The sequence below is a fragment of the Plutella xylostella genome, chromosome 24, assembly GCF_932276165.1.
Source record: "Plutella xylostella chromosome 24, ilPluXylo3.1, whole genome shotgun sequence".
Classification (NCBI taxonomy): Eukaryota; Metazoa; Arthropoda; class Insecta; order Lepidoptera; family Plutellidae; genus Plutella; species Plutella xylostella.
In genome coordinates this window covers 206,017-223,298 of record NC_064004.1, presented here as the reverse complement: position 1 = coordinate 223,298, position 17,282 = coordinate 206,017, and the positions used below count along the sequence as shown (strand labels likewise).

The window sequence follows — 17,282 nt, the reverse complement described above, 5'->3', positions numbered from 1 at the left end:
TTTGAATAAGAAATTTATAGGTTCAGTTTTACAAAAGACGAGCAAAATATCTTCTTATGTACCTAATTCATTATTATAAATAGATGCAACGTTCAACGAAGATGGATTTCCAGCTAACAGTTAATGAGGTGGAATTCCCTGAAATTCAGCTGAACATGTTTCTCCATAACTCTGCAGGTTCAATAATAATAATAATATCAAAGACAGACTGGAAACATACATAGGTATTGAAGATTGTAAGCATTCATTGATCCATGCATGTATCGAAAATAGTAAATAAGATCTGCTAAAAAAACTTACGTGTTACATAAGGATACCTTTTGAACATAGAAGTAACATACCTCCATATCCCGCTTGCTATAATTTTTACATAAATTTTATAATTGGACCTTTAATCTAATGGTAAAAGAAATAAGTACACTATGAGTGGTTCGGCCATTACGTTATTAGTAATTATCGGCACTTCTATACAAATAACAGGTCATCCATCTGAGCAGCTAGGCCAACCTGCATACAGTGCGACAAGGCTAGATTTGCTAAAGAAACAAGTGCCAACATCAGAAACAGTTTATTCGAGCAATGATAATAAAATTATTCTCTGTAATATCTGAAACGTGTTACTTACGAACAAAATAATTATTGAATTTGAGATTATGTTTATTCGACGAACACACAACACACACACACGCACTCACGCCTTGTACTCCCTTGCGGGGTAGGCAGAGGTGCATTGCTGCACCCACTTTTCGCCAGAGTGTTATGTTAGTCCCAATGTAATAGGGGGCGGGCCTATTGCCATTTTACGGGCACATCCAAGACCCGAGAACAAATATCTGTGTTTAAACAAATATCTGCCCCAGCCGGGAATCGAACCCGGGACCATCGGCTCAGTAGTCAGGGTCACTAACCACTACGCCATTCGGTCGTCTCGACGAACAATTTTACAATTTACTTGACAATATTCAGGATACTATTACTCTACCACCATTTCACAAATTTATTTTCTTCTTAATTCATTTCAATAAATTAAACATAGGCCACCAATCTTTTACCCATTACAATTATCCTTGTCAGACTCTAGCGCCTTTACAACCATTATATGACATATTTGTGAGTGCGTATGTGTGTGTGTGTACACTTTTTTGCCAGCACGCGAGCCTCTCTTAAGAGACCAGTTTTAAGAGGACCGCTGTAAAAGGGTTTTTATGTACGAAGAGCACTTTTTAGAAACGTTTTTACGAGACAGACAATTTCGTGACCGTAACAGCCAATGATAAAGAATTTTGGTGTATATTTCCTACAGTTATTCGAGCATTACATATTTTCATATACCTATTTTGTGAAAATGTAGATAAATCCATGTAAAACACCAAAGAAATAGAGATAAGATATTATTTAAATGCTTGAAAAATGCTCTGGGTAAAAATTTCTTGTCAACAGCAAAACACACAACACACATCAACTTAACACCCCTAAGCAATCGCTTGAGGTAAAAATCCCCGCAAAGCCACAAAAGTACGCAAAAAAACCGTTTCTTACTGCCAACACAAGTAGGAATCCTATACGGGACCACATAACCGCAAAGATAATATAACGACTATTAAAACTCGTCTTAAAACCACCTCAGGGCTCCAAGACACGTTACTGTCATTTCAGACTCATTATCCCTTCAAATATCATTAACTGTTGAAAAAAAACGCGTTTAAACAGTGGGTCTTAATAACATACTTTGGGTAGGTAACTAGCCGTCTATAGGAACTGGGGTCTAGGTTTAAGAGGTCTAGGAAAGTTGTTAGATGTCCTCAGGGTAAGCGGTTTGAACGTAAAGGTAAATGATAGTTTTGCTGTTGAATAGATGGTCACGCCACGGTCATGATTGAATACTTACATGACATATTGAATGCAAGAAGATCTATTCTGTATTACAGATTATAACTTAAATTAGGTCGATCCAGTAAGCTGTCCTTCCTACAGGGTTTTGCAATAGTCGTATAGGATGCTCTGCGCTACGTTTTCCTGTACGTGGTCCCTTATCATGTTTGACTTGTATTTGGCAATGGTTACAGGTTCTTATGCAAATAATTATGACCACTGCCACTTTAGATCGGTGCAGATATGCTACTGTTGTTATAACATCTTAGGCTTAGGTTTAGCTAAGGTAACCTTACACCTAGTTTAGGTACACGGATCCCTGTCACAATGCTGCCTGCCAATGACCATGTTTCTAGAATGGTCTTGTGGCTCCTTAGCAGAGTTCTATGTCCAAATGATGGCATTCTATACATTGTCCCTTAACCTGTCTGTGTCTATCAATTTGTTTCTCCTAATCAAAGTACCGTATTCTACGAGTATGAGTTCATAGCAGTCTCACAAGACATTGGCTAACGTCCGTCCCCACAAAACAAATAAACTATCTATCTGTTTCTCCCAGTTTCTCCTGACATCTCTATCTCCAATCTACCAGGAGTACAAGAGTCCTAAGCAGTGACGTCATGCGATGTCGCTCAATGTCCGCTGATTCGATTTACTCGTATTTTTTTGTGTCTTGGCTTCATTCTCTCCTAACATCCCTCTCCATTCTACCAGGAGTACACGAGTTCGGAGCAGTCCCACAAGATGTCGGGCGGGCTGCCGCTGGCCGGGCCGGTCCCCGTGTCGCCCCGCCACGACGACCCGCTGCTGCAGTTCCGGTACAGCAACGACTACACCGACCCGCAGTATACTGATACTTATTATAAGGTATGTAGAGCAAATTTGGGTAAATTGTATTGTGGATAAACCAGGTTTTAAGAGGTAATTTTTAGTAATAATAATAAATAATTAGTAATTTTTAGCGAGTGTTATTTTTAGTAAAATAAAAGCGATATAAATTAAGTATTATGATAATTAATTATAGAGAAACAGGTCTTTAAAGAGACCTCTGGTCATAAATGGGTAGAATATGGTCTGATGATGATGAAGTATCTAACATTACTAACTGCCAGTTTCAATAACTCTATCTACCGATGACTGGTTGTTACTTTCATACTATTTTGACACATTACAACCTGTCAAAATCGTATGAAAGTAACTACCAGTCATCGGTAGATAGAGTTACTGGCAGTAAGTGTAGAATGTAGATGTATGTATAATGTGGATTTTATGTAAGTATATATTCTGTAGGTATGTATTCCTTAGCTTCCTTTCAAAGAAACATTATACAAAAGACACGCTAAATATTTATACAAACAAGAATGTAAAAACATACGGTTCAACGTCCTTATAAAGTTTGCCAATTGACAGAAGACAATCGAATAAAAAAAACTATTAAAACGAACGGCCGAAGACCGATAACTTGTTTATTTAATTGTTAATTTGTAAAAAAACGTCTGTGGTATTTTAGTGAGTATTTGTTTGATATTAAGTTGTTGCAAATTTGTTTTAGTAGCAAGAAATCATGTTGTTTTTTTATGTTACGCGCCACTACATTATAATTTTCAGAACATAAATAACGTTAAAATCGATTGAGACATTTGATAGTACGATTTATGTGCTTTCTAAGCGGTATTTATATACTATTATTTGCATTTTTAATCCATTATTCCCAACTCTATCGACTTCCGACATCCCGCAACTGGCTCCCTATTGCCAACTTGTATTGACAACAATTAACGGATTCAAAATGCATTTATTTATTATTCATTGCACAATTTACAATAGTACTTAATAGGTAATGTACAATTAGGTGGACTTAATGCTAAAAGCGTTTTCTTCCAGTCAACCATGCATTGAATTTGACACTGATTTACTTCATAAATGTTACCTCGTTTTGCCTTTGCGATAGGGCCGCTATCACCAGGCGATCATAGCTTTTCACAACCTTACTAAGCTGACTATTCTGGTTCCCTAGCACGGCAGCCTGGGTGACTACCTGTACGACTATCAGGGTTACCCCCCGCCCCCCACGCTGCGGGTGCAGTCGCCCCCCCTTGCGGAGCAGCAGACCAGGTATGTACCACTCCTTATTTCGTATGGAGTCCTAGTATAGACTCTATTTACTCCTGGCATGCCAGAATTCTAACGAAAAAACCAAAGCTGCAGACATTTTGAGTTTGACTTTGGAGGGTTTTAGATAAGGTGACTAATTCTGAAGAGTTTAAACTGCGAAGAAACGCAGATGCCTTGGCCAGAAAATATGCCGCAGCGTTTTATGCCTCCCAAACTCATTGATATTTTTTTCACAAATTTATGGCTCCTTCCTGGTCACCTCATTTTAGGTATTTAACCGACGCTTCGACCACAGACCCAGTTCCCAACTAACCCCTCACCTTTTGACCCCAGATCGCAGCAGGGGTCGTTGACCCGCAGCATAGACACAGCGTCGACGCTGCCGCTGTCGGGCGGCTCGCAGAGCAGCAGCCTGCAGCGCGGGAAGGCAGACGAGACTGACGCCATCAACAGCTTGGGCCTGCCGTTGGCTGGGGACAGTGAGTACTTTTGTCATTTGTGTAAGGTCATTTTTTGTTTTAAGACTAGGAAGATGAGTGGAGAAGTTTAGAAAGGATGATGATAATTTGCGAATGATTTCTTTTTTATCTATGTTTATTTACTATTTTATTAGGCCTTCCAAGTTTGTTCTAGTACAGCTACCGTACAACCAGTATCACCAACGACACATTATCACTCGCTTGTCGAACATCTGTCGGATCCATACGGGTTACGTCAGATTTGACAAGCGAGCGACGCTGTTTAAAGATTGTTAATTGGTAATTTTCGGTGGTGGTAACCCCACAGCTCTATACGTACCATTATCGCAGGATATTAACTTCGGTCCATTTTAAATTTTACATGTTTGTATTCCGGCACAGAATAATTTCCGGACTAAAACATACACCATATTTAGCATTTTCTATACCTTAACCTACATAAGCAGCATTGATTGAGTCATGTGCAATGATTACTTTCTCACGGAAAAATATATATTTTAATGTGCTCAAAAACGGCCTAATGATCGGCGTTCCATCACTAAACCACCAACTTACGCCTTCAATAGCAATAACCCAAAGCCGTTATCAAGACAATCCATCGCCGCTCGCTTTTACAATATTAGTCTAATCAACTAGTTCTATTTAGTTAGACAAGGTCGTTAAACGGTGGACCAATCAAGGCGCATCACGGAAAACCGAAAATCTATTAACAAAACTATTATCTCCATTATACATCTTGGGGCATTCAACCGACTTAATTTAAATTAGGAACGCGGTCTGATCTGGGCCGCGATATGTTTTATGAATATTAATTTGTGGGTCCAATTCTGTGGTGGTAGTTTGTAACTGGTATTATGTCTTGTGTGGTTAAAGCCGATGTTTGGTGAAAATAGTGGAACCTTAGGTTTTAGTTCATTATTATCAATGGTCGTAGATTTGATAGAATATTCTAAATTAGGTACATAGTACTTATACTTAGCGCTTGATTTTTTAACTTTAAAATATTTACTTAACGTTTTCAAAAACTCAGCAATTAAGAAGGATTGAACCAATTACTACGAAACACATAAAAGTAACAGGCTCTCAATGAAATTATATTATTTACATTCCATTCATCAAGTTTTTAAAATCCATTATATATCAAAAAAAATACAAAGACAGGATCAGACGGATACATTCCTACAACAAAATTATAACACCCTACTTTTTAACCATTTATAAAACAAACCTTATCTCAAAATCAGACGTCAGTAGCAGAAACAAGTTTAGATAGAAACAAAACGATCGTATAATCCGAAAATTAAGCCAAAAATAAAATCTTAATTAATTTACCTCAAATTAGCACATCATTGATTTGAGCAAACGGGTTGAACTCTGAGGTCAGACGGGTTTCTGGCTCATTTTGTAAAATTGATATTCTAGCCAGCTACCGTAGTGTTAATCTCATCATTTTAATATTCATAATTCACACTTTCTCCATTTTAATTGAAACCATATAGGTATTCTTCATCGACTTAAAATTTTACAATTAGTATCCATAGTATGAAAATCAAAATTCTGTTTTGTTCATAATACACTAACGAGCAATGAAAAAGCTCCACTTACAAAAGATCGGCACCAAATACACTACCCTATTTTTTTGATAATTTAATTTTGTATTTGAGCAAAATATTTTCGTTTTTAGTTCGTAGATAATATTGCATACGGCGTCAAGGCTATAGCCTTTTCAGTTTAGTAGTAACTAGGTATGTCACTTGAACTATTAATTTCATTGCTCGTGACTGTAATAATGTTGTAAAGGTTCATTCATTTCACTCACACCCGAGTCCGCGTTGTTCTATGCACTCAAGCCATCCAAATACGAACTAGCGATATGAAAACGAGATCAAAGTATGTGTGTTATGAATCGCGTTTTTGAACATTGCGGATTTCATCTCGTAACTCGTTCGTATCGTTTTACAAATATTTCGGTTGAGATATGAATCGCGCCCCTGTACTGATAGGGTGACATGACGCACAAAGACGACCCTAAATAAGGAAAAGGCTAGGAAGAAGAAGAAGAAGAAGGTACTGTTCTGATATAGGCTCATAGAAGTCCATAATATAGTACCTCTATAACCGCTAATGTGGCTTTAATTGCGGATGTACCTCGCTTGTATGACATAAGTTATGTGATATGCATTTACAGTTGGATTTATTTACTTACAGCTGATGAGTTTGTGTAGGAATGGAAATCAAAATGTGATTAGATTGCTGTAAGAAGTACCAGCTCGTCTTCATAACTTTATTCTCCCGTATTATGTTAGTCCCAATGATTTATACCTACTTAAAATAAATGCAGATTATAATAAAGATATGTTGCATAGCAAATTCCATTGCTGAAGTTAATACCTATTGCCCAGTTTCTCAATAGGGAATATGCAAGAGGTTCAAATAAAGGTCAAATATTATTTAAAATAAATTTTGTTATTTCATAACTACGCCTCCATCAATATTTTTGATTATAATTTATTTTTGAGCAAGTAAATGAAGTTGAAAAGTACAAAAAGACTTCGGTAAATTCTAACTTCAGAGAAACGTCACCCATTTTCTTAGGGCGGATGTGACGTCAAAATTCTTTATACATATATCAATCTCAGAATAATAACTTCTTTGCGTTTACGGCGGAAGTTAAATAAATGTCAAGTGTAAACAAAGAAAATGTTAATGTCACCGAGTGTTTGTGATGCTCGTTGTGATCAGATACGATGGATCACATAAAAAAACTTCCAATAGATCCTAGCCTCCTATAACCTCTCCACTTCTTGTTTGATATGCTTGTTTGTTTGCAAAGTTTAGGACTTTTTATATTTTTTGTTGGTAGTGTATGGGCTGCCACTAGTTGTTCTATTGTAATGAGGCATAAACAGCCATTCGCTAGTCAACGAGCCACTCAAATATGCTCCATATTGCAACACATAAAACTAAATTTGTATTGTTAAGTATTATGACATGAACATGACACAAGTTGCTCTTTCTACTTTTAGGTTATAATGGCAGTGGTTAGTATATTTCAAAAGTTGTTATTTTTTTCTAAATTAAGTTTTGGAAGAATTCTCGTAATCAGAAGAACTGGACACATTAAATTTATTACGCAGTATGAACGAGTAAACTGTGGCCAGCTGCGGAAAAGTTTTTATTATAAATAAAAGATAATATGTATGTTATACGTTATTATTTTTGTAGAATTAAATTCGGGGATAATCATGTAGCATGTGAAAGAAAACATCGTGAGGAAACCTCAATATTTAGATTAAGCACATTTAGATATGTGAACCCACCAATCCGCAGTGGACCAGCGTGGTGGGAAATGGTCCAAGCTTAGGAAGGGGGTTTAGACCTTTGAGATATGCACAATGGTTCCATTCAAGAGAGCCAGGTGCAGGTTCTTACACCCCCACAGATAATAGAATAGAATGACCCACTAACCCTATCCTCTCTTACTGAGAACAGTTCAAAGTTACAGTAAGTACTTACATACAATACAAATATTACTTTATATTCATATTTCCATAATAGAGTAATATTGTGTACAAAGGTCCTCTGGTTTGCGCGCTCCCATTTCAAAAGGGCTACTAGTAGCTATTTACGAGCTCCCATTACAAAACAGCCACTGGTCACACTTTATTACCATTATAAAACAGCCACTGATCACACTTTATACACTTCCTTTTTCGTTTGTTACCATGACAACATTGGTTTGTTGAAAATACAAAAGTACTCTGTGATTACTTGATTAGGTAAAAAATCTATGCCGACTGACGGGACTCATTATTCTGAGCCGTGAAATTAAAAGATTATGACGTCACACCAGCCCGCCATCCTGACGGGAATTTCAAAGTGGTCGTGATGGTTGTAATTTTTTAACTTTCTTTAAAATACCTTAAATTACTTATTTTGGCGTTGAATTTTTTTTTACTATAATAAAGTGATGTAAAACTATCCAATAAAAGTATTAAAAAAATTTATGCATATTCCCTATTGATATTTAAATAGGAAAATGATCCTATGTATTTTACAATACTGTAGATGCTGTATATTTTTTAGTAAGTACTGTAGATAATAAGTTCAGCAATGGAAAAATTGCCTTGTTATTTGTCATTCAGGTACCCACTACCCAATCAGCATAAGAACTGACTGACTGTCCATTCAAAGGTACAAGTCCATGACCATTGACCACTTTGGAAGGTTCCCTTCTTTACCCAACATCCCCTGGGGCCGCTAAACGGGTTTGTTATCGACGTCACTAAACTCGTTTAATGCGCGTTCCACCAATCACACCGCCGTATTTATGGCGAATCACGATACAGATGTATCTCTAAGTCGATAGCGAACCCGTGCAGCGGCAGCTGATGATGAAAACTCTAACCACCTTCCCCCCCACAGCGCCACCCACGCCGATCTACGCGCAGCCCCAGTCGAAGCACCCCGCCCACGGCCACGGGCTGGGCGCGCCCGCCCTCGCGCTCGGCGGCGGCGTCGACGTGCGATACTCCGCCGCTTATGGGAACCCTTACTTGAGGAATAGCTCGCTAGGTGAGTCGAGAGGTGATTATAGCTGAGATGGTGATAACACACTCCACCAATGAAAATGAAAATGTTAAGTAGGTACATTTAAAAAATGCTGACACCAAAATGTCCTTGATTTTTTCAAAAAATTATTTTAAAAGTTGAATACACTATTTACCTTTTTTGAAGTACCTACTTCAATATTGCATTCGGTTAGAAGTAATTTTGGTGCTATTATTATCATTGGACTTTTCATTGCTCGCGAGTGAGCTAATCAATAATCACTTAAAATGTGGACCCGAAAAACTTCACTAAAACTTTCTTACATAAAGCAGAAACTTACATAGCTGTACCTACACAAGAAAACACCTGTATTAGTTTGAACTCGCATGTCCTTATTTCGCTCCAAACCGGGAAAAAAACCTCCCTTGATGGAAGAGGGATGAAATATTAAAACGTTTTGGTAAAAGGTACGTTCCAAACACCCTGTATTAGCGCACCCTGTGGTTGGAGGATCAATTACTTATTCAACATGTTTTGTTTTGATTTGCCTGAACCAAGTTACAAATAAATTAAACTAGCGCTGAAGGAAAAAGAGTGATCTTATAAGTATTGCGTGTGTTAGGTATATCTGATATTAAATTGTTTGTTGTCTGTTTGTTTTAACAAGAAAAAGAGGGCTGCTATAAATTGTCTGTGTATCTGTCTGTGTCTGTCCGTAGCTCCCAAACAGCTGAACTGATTTCAGTTTTTATTTAAATTTAATACAGCCAGTTTAAATAATGACTGCTTGTTACTTAATTGAACATTATGATTATGACTGATCGTTTTATTGTGTAATCGATTGACTTATTATAACTGGTAGTCAATAGTTAGTAAGATCTAAATCGCAAAATGTTTCAAGCTATGTTTTATCGTTTTATCAAAATTCCGCACTTCAAAAGCCGACTCAAACAACAATAATATTCTATCATCAGATTGATATTTCATAAATATTTCAAATTGTAACTTTGCAATGGCTGCTACAATTTAAAGTCCTTGTTCCGAGCCATTGTTTTTAAAATTCAAATGTCTATCAACCGCGGCCAGACAATAAAATAGCAATTATTTCTACAACGAGTCGTCCGTTTTGAATGAAATTCAGCATTATTGTCATTCATTCATGTATTTATGTTAAGTGTTCGTATTTCTGTACAAATATGGCGACGTAGCTAGGTACAGTAGGTAGGTATAATCTCCGGTCTTCCACCTGGTCAAAAGTTTAGGGTTCCGCCGGCTACAGACGAAAATGAACCATTCCCAGTTAAGACCTTTTATCGTAAAAGTTTAATCTGTGCTATTATAAGTTTGTATTATTATTTTCAGTCTCTTATATTTTCCTCTGCGTTTCGACATTTTAGCCAATACCTAGTTTATTCACTGATGGCCAAGTAATCTAATAATTCAATTAACTATAGGTAAATTTTAAAGTCCGAAATCTAGAACCTATGTACATACTAAAATCATAATGCTCCTGCATTGCCGAATGATTTCTATGATTTTAATTCAGTATTTCCTGACCTACGGACCCCGCTGTCAGGTCCCTTAATCTCAAACCCGCCATCTTACTCAATAACCCGCCACTTTTGTCCAGATGCACCCATTTCGAGACGATTCTTTTTTTGTTTTTCTCTGCAGCCAGCATTTCCTGTGCGACCTGTTCCACGGAGGTTTTAATACTTTTTGTCGATCTCATTTCGGTTGAAACCTCTTTGGTGTGGCGAGTTGGCGACCGCTTTTGAATTTACTGTTATGTTGGTACTGCTTTTGGTAACTTAATTCAGGCGTTCTAATGTCTTGACGTATGGATCGGACGCGAGTGTGGGACGGATCGGGTTTGGTTGATGGTCGCTTTTATTTTTTTAATTAAAATTGACTTACCTACGTACTTACTGGCTGTATGTAGGTAGGTACCTATCTGTGTTTACGTTTTATAAATTCTACTGGTAGATGTTATACAATGTTGTACATTGCCACCCTTTATGAGGTGGCAATGTACAACACTCGTGTAACAACTGTTCTACCTAGCTCGCAAGGAACAGCACCCTTAAATATATCTTTAGAATCTGTCAAATGATTCACATTTTTACATTCCCAAACATAAAAATTTAACAGCTGCGTCATAATGACAGCGCCAAAGACACTAGACTGCGATTAGCAATCCATAAGCAGCGTCGCTCCTGTCAAACATTTGTCATATCCATACAATCCAGCGACGCTACATAAGGATTGCTAATTGCTAATATTCGGTCGCTTAGCCTAGTCGGAGGCCTTCGGGCGGCTTGAAAACATCTGACAGTCGGGTCGGGTTGCCCACTTACACGACAACTATGTCAGCACAAGCTTGCTTGTGTTGGGGTCCACCGACCCGCACTAGGCCAGTGTGATGACTAGGCCTAAAACCATTCCTTCATTGGAAGGAGACCCGTGCCCCAGTGGGGACGTGATGGGTCGTAATGTAAGCCACCTTCCCCTAAACCCCAGGTGTCAATTCAGCTCCTACAGCCAGCTCCTTGTCTGCAGGTTACGGCGCTCAGGCGGGCGGCAAGGCGGGCGCGCCGGCGCCGCCGCCCTACTCCGCCGTCAGGAGCTCCGTCGTCATACCTCAAGGTAATACATAACTTTTGTGACGGCACCGTAGACCTAAGGCGGTGAAGCTGCTTCCGAAGCTTGGGGCCACGGGTTCGAATCCTGCCCAGGGCTAACATCTGTGTGATGAAAATTTGTGTTTGCCTTATTGCGTCTGGTTGTTGTTTATAATAGATAAAATATGTACCTATTTATTATCTATGTGTTTGTGTAGATATATCAGCTGTCCGACACCCATATCATAGGCTCTGCCTATTTCGGGGTTAGATGTCCCCACATATTTATTTATATAATAATATTATTCATACTAATAATGTGCACCAGACCGAGTTTTGACCACGGTGGCCAATATATTCAAATCAGCCATCTAACCGTCTAGGGCCGAAGTCGAAAAGAAGTAACATTTACGAAGTAATTAGTATTAAATTAATATGCTAGGTATACACCCAAAGACCGTTGTCAAAAATGGTCGCGATAGGGAGCCTCTGTACCTTACTACCACACCCTACCAGAATATCTCTATTGTTTAACATTATTTGTCACTTTAGAAGAAGCCATCTGCGCAGGAGTAGATTATAGTACAGCAGAGAGCTAGGCAAAGGACCGACTGCTTAACATACTTATCCGACAGCACTAGACCACTGAAGCAGCTAGCACAGAATATTTTCAATTTAGGTATATAAACATTGTCTGACATGCTTTCGATAAGCTGATGATAGTTACGACTTTAACCCAATCGATAAGAGATCTATATTATTATCTATCTATGTACCTATGTTGTCTAAATGACCATGACATGGCCGATACGTGCATATAAATAGGTACTCTTGTTAAAAACCACTTCATCCACCCTTACATCTATGCCTAGTATGTACCATCGGGGTAATCATGACCATTTCGAACTATTATCCCGTGGCAACTCGTTACGCTAGCGAATGTGTTTGTATTGAACACGCGGGAAGACTTCAAGCGATTCTAGGCTTTAAGGCAGGCCCTAGGATTCCCTGATAGTACCTATTAGGACTATCAGGTTTTTCTGCCTTCCTATAATTAAACATGGCTACTTAAGTAGCGGCGATCCCATGGGAACAGGAAATGAGGAGATGAGAACTTCAATCATTGGCGCGGCATAACATGCATTTTTGTAATTTCATCCAGTGACATGCGACAAAATTGAGTTATTTAGTTGTTAAGTTTTTTTTTTATTAACAGAAATATTTAATTATAATTTAGTCAAAGTCAAAGTCAAATGTTTTTATTCATCGTATAAATATAAAATTTTCTGATGAACGTCAATTTTACAAACTACTCTCCGTTCGGATTGAGGGCTCTTTCTGTCTCAGGAGAATAATTTAATAATAGTTGTTGGTGTTGTGTTTAGACGCAAAAGTTATTTGTTTTGCCCTGAGTCACTCCCTTTCGCCATATGTATATTTGCAATAACCTGTACTTATAATATCATTTACCATGTTATCATTATGGGTCTGACTAAATAAACGAATAAACTAGATAAATTAACTATAAAATATATTCTATTGTCATTAATTGTTGTCAATAAATATATTATATTCTAAAATAAATAAGAAACACTAGGTACAAACAAATATTTATTGTTCCAAAATACACCACATCTCCTTGCGTACGTATTCCGTGTAACTGGTTTATAACTTGCAGCTCTAAATAGTCTCAAACTGTTCATAATTTATAATAACCAGTAGATTGCTGCCACTTCTCTAAGACCCCTGAATGCCTAGTACAAATTTCTATGCAACTATAGTTATTACAAGAGGTTTTTAACTTTAAAAATGTGTTTTTGTTTTTAAATTTACAAAAACAGGGTAAAATTACCTATATCGTGCTTTTTTATTAGCAGCCACTTAGTTACATTTTGAATTTGGTATTCAATACTTTAATTTAGGGAAGTAGGTAGTTACATTAATACATAATCTAACGTACCTATAAGTACCAACTTCATCTTTCTGTACAGTTTTTAACCTACTTCGAAAAAAGAAGAGGTTCTCAATTCGTCTGTATTGTCACCGATATCTTCGCCATTCATGGACCAATTTTGATAAAAAAATTTGGTGTATTGGGTTTTTTTTAGTAGGTACATTTATTTATACTTTTATATATTTATTTTTGTTTCAGGTAACGGCACCCAACTCTCGCACGTGTAGCAAAAGCTGAATACGAAGTGTGTATAAAAAAGTATTTAGACATGTAATAAATTATTACCTTACGTATTCACAATTAACCAAAGACGATGACTTTATAAAGCCACTTCCAATTAAACACAAAAAAAAACACATTCGAAGATAATTTTGAATACGTACGAGTAAAATTGTAAAAAATGTGTTCCTGAAATTTAAATAACGACTGATATTAAATATTGTAAATATAATTATTCTATTCGAATGATAGCAGTTAAGTTATTGTAAGAGAAACGAATGTTATACTTAATTATAATATTGTAAGTACTTGGCATTATTTTGTGTTTTCATAATCTTAAGTGATCTGGCAAGAACCTTTTTCACAGTGTAATATATATATATATATATATATATATATAAGTATATATAAAAAAATGTGAATTGAGGCACCATTTCAGTATGCATGTATATTAAATTGAAACAAACTTATAAGCGCAAAAAAAATGAAAATTCATAAGTACTTAAGCATACACTTTTGTCACTTGTCGCGGGGTCAGATAAGTTTATGTCATTTTACTCTTTTGTTATTAAGTTAGTACCTGTATCACTTTTAAATAAGCCGTCAACATCAAAATTATCTTTAAGGGCCCGTACAGGGTGACGTGCCGCGCCAATTTTGGGTTTTCAATGCTCTTCACACAGCACACGCAGTGACACGCACACATGTTAGTTTGCACAGTGGGTCGATAAACTTTTACTCGCCAACTTTATTGACAATTATGTTCAAGTACATTTTGGGTGATTTTAGGGTAAGTAAGTATAATTCTTACTTACACTGGTAGGCACCAGGAAAGAGTAGAAATTAATAGGGGTGCCACTTTTCTCCATACTCGGAACCCGATTAGATTTCTAAACAAATGTGGTATTTACTTGTAGAAAGGTAACTACATGTATTAAAGTGTAGATAATAAGTTATACTAAGGGTATACTAAGCCGAAAGGGGATGACTCAAGGGGTCATTCTGAACAACTTTAGTTCTACGAGTTTTGCAAAAACGCGAAAAAAAAAATCGTTTTCCATGGTAAAAAGTCACGTGTCAACAAAGTTTCTATGATAAAGTTTTTTTGGTTAATTTTTAAAACTCGTAGAACAAAAGTTCAGAATCAGTCTCACTTGTTTTAACCCGACTGCCGAAGGAGGGGAGTAATGTTTTTTGATTGTATGTATGTATGTTTGTAAGTATATTTTTTGGTGGCAGAATAATATTTTTTCATATTTTTAGAGTTTCGTACCTCAAAAGGAAAAAAGCAACCGTTATAAGATCTCTTTGTTGTCCGTCTGTCTGACTGACTGTCTGTCACTGCCCTTTTTCTCAGAAACGGGTAAAGATATCAAGCTGATATTTCGCATAGATATGAGGAGTACCCAAAAAAAATTGGGGTACTCCCTCTCCCATACAAGTAAATTGGGGCTGATATTTTTTCCGGTTATTTTGATGGTGTAGGTAGGGTATCTTTGAATAGGTCTTTTAATATAATAGGTATAAAAAAAGGTTAAAATATAATTATTTGGCTTTTACCCTTAAATTTGGGGACCACACCATAGACAAATACTAATTTAAAAAATGATTTCAATAGATGGCGTGATTTTATGTTGGGTAACTCAGAATAAGAAGTGATGATATCTCAGAATAATAATGGTTAATGGTGCTATTCCGCTGAGCATCGAAACCGGTGGGACGCTAATGAAAAGTGGTCATGGAAATGCACCAGGGTAGACCCTGCTCCTAGAACAAGGCAAGAGTTTGTGATTTGTGTGCGTGAAAAGCGAGGATGGAAACTTTGAATATTTTCTTGATTTTTTTATTATTGATGCAATAACATATAATTAGTATTATTCTGAGTTACCCACCGAAGTCACCCCGTGGCAGGTTGACTAGATAGGTACTTTTGCAAATCACGCCATATATCGTTGTTTTTATTAGTGGCTACTGTCTATAGAAGAAATTCCGTCATTGACAATTTTACGTTACGAATGAATTTAGTAAATCCAGTTAACCTAACTAATCCAGAGGAAACCTAAAATATCTTTCTCTCTCTCTTTGAAAAACATACTTAATAGCCCAAACTCGATTCTATTCTATTCTCTGTGGGGGTGTAAGTACCTGCACCTGGCTCTCTCGAGTGGAACCTTTGTGCATATCCCCAAGGTCTAAACTGCCTTCCTAAGCTTGAACCATTTCCCACCACGCTGGTCCACTGCGGGTTGGTGGGTTCACATATCTAGATGTGCTAAATCTAGATATGCAGGTTTCCTCACGATGTTTTCCTTCACCGTTAGAGCGATGGTATACATTGTACTTAAGTTAAAAGAACTCATCGGTACATGTCAGCGCCGTGATTCGAACCCGCATCTCTTGCGTGAGAAGCGGGCGCTTACCCGACTGAGCTACCACCGCGCCCAAACTCGATGCTTTTAGCTATTAAATCTTTGAAATAAAATTCAGTCACCTCCGTGTTACTGCCCTCATCAGATCCTCACGAGACCATGCCTCAACCAGCACCATGAGACTGTGTTTTTGAATCCTAACCTAATCTTCCTACGTATTGTCATCACTTAGATCCATTCACTATATTCGTGCTCCTCATCCCAGGGCCGTGGGGAGGCACGTCAGCTTTTTAAAGACATCAGCAGCAGACTAATAGAAGTCTCAAGGGACCCTAGGGCTGGCACTTACCTATCACAAAGGCTAAGCATGGCTATATAGCGGGGTAACGCGGCCAGCGTCTTGGGTACCCTACCCGACAGTGGCAGCGATCTGGCCAGCATCTTCTTTTTAGTTTAATTTTAATTTTATATTAGTGAGTTTTAGTTAGGCATTAATAATTATAATTTAATCAAGAAGTACCATGGACTTAACTAATAAAAAACATTATCATTTAATTTATTGAATATAGTATAAGAATTATGCTTCCTCAATTTCAAATTAAATTATGTTGGTGTCATAAAAGTTGAAAAAGTGCAATGACAACCAATGTGCAGTGATTTTGTGTCTGTACACAATTAGATCGCGAGCTGTCAGTGCCGCCTAAACCGACGTGACCCTTCTTTGGAGGCCACCGGCCGACTGAGTCAAACGTCGCTTGTGTTTATGATTTTATAACACAGAAAGCCGCCATAGATATTTGTATGAAGATTTGAGGGAAAAAAATTGCTCAAGTTTGGGATTAATTTACACAAAATAGGTGTGTGTTTATTAAAAAACAAGGTATTTAGCGCCTAGTCCAAGCATTTATCTTTATAATTTGATAAGAATCATATGAAAATTCTTGATAATTACGACACAGTTGTTACAATACGGGAGTGTGATTTACTGGTTTTTCGTAATTAATTTACAGTTATCCATAAGCATTTACTTAAATTCGAATGATTCAGCACCTAGCTAGACTCTTCGGCTACCTGTGTGATTTTTTTCAAGGCTGTAGAGCAT

The 17,282-nt window shown here is 37.3% G+C and overlaps 1 protein-coding gene across 3 annotated transcripts in view; it reads left to right on the top strand.

The window, feature by feature from the left end:
• LOC105387810 (irregular chiasm C-roughest protein-like) overlaps positions 1-14,183 on the top strand; it is a 148,073-nt gene extending 133,890 nt beyond the window's left edge. For all 3 annotated transcript variants that reach the window (XM_048629821.1, XM_048629820.1, XM_048629822.1), the window contains exons 16-21: positions 2,587-2,739; positions 3,890-3,987; positions 4,321-4,466; positions 8,892-9,041; positions 11,577-11,663; positions 13,791-14,183. In XM_048629821.1, coding sequence (XP_048485778.1) covers positions 2,587-2,739; positions 3,890-3,987; positions 4,321-4,466; positions 8,892-9,041; positions 11,577-11,663; positions 13,791-13,819 — 663 coding nt within the window. In that variant the 3' untranslated portion in view covers positions 13,820-14,183. The remainder of the gene's footprint in view (positions 1-2,586; positions 2,740-3,889; positions 3,988-4,320; positions 4,467-8,891; positions 9,042-11,576; positions 11,664-13,790) is intronic.
• The last annotated feature ends 3,099 nt before the right edge of the window (positions 14,184-17,282 follow it).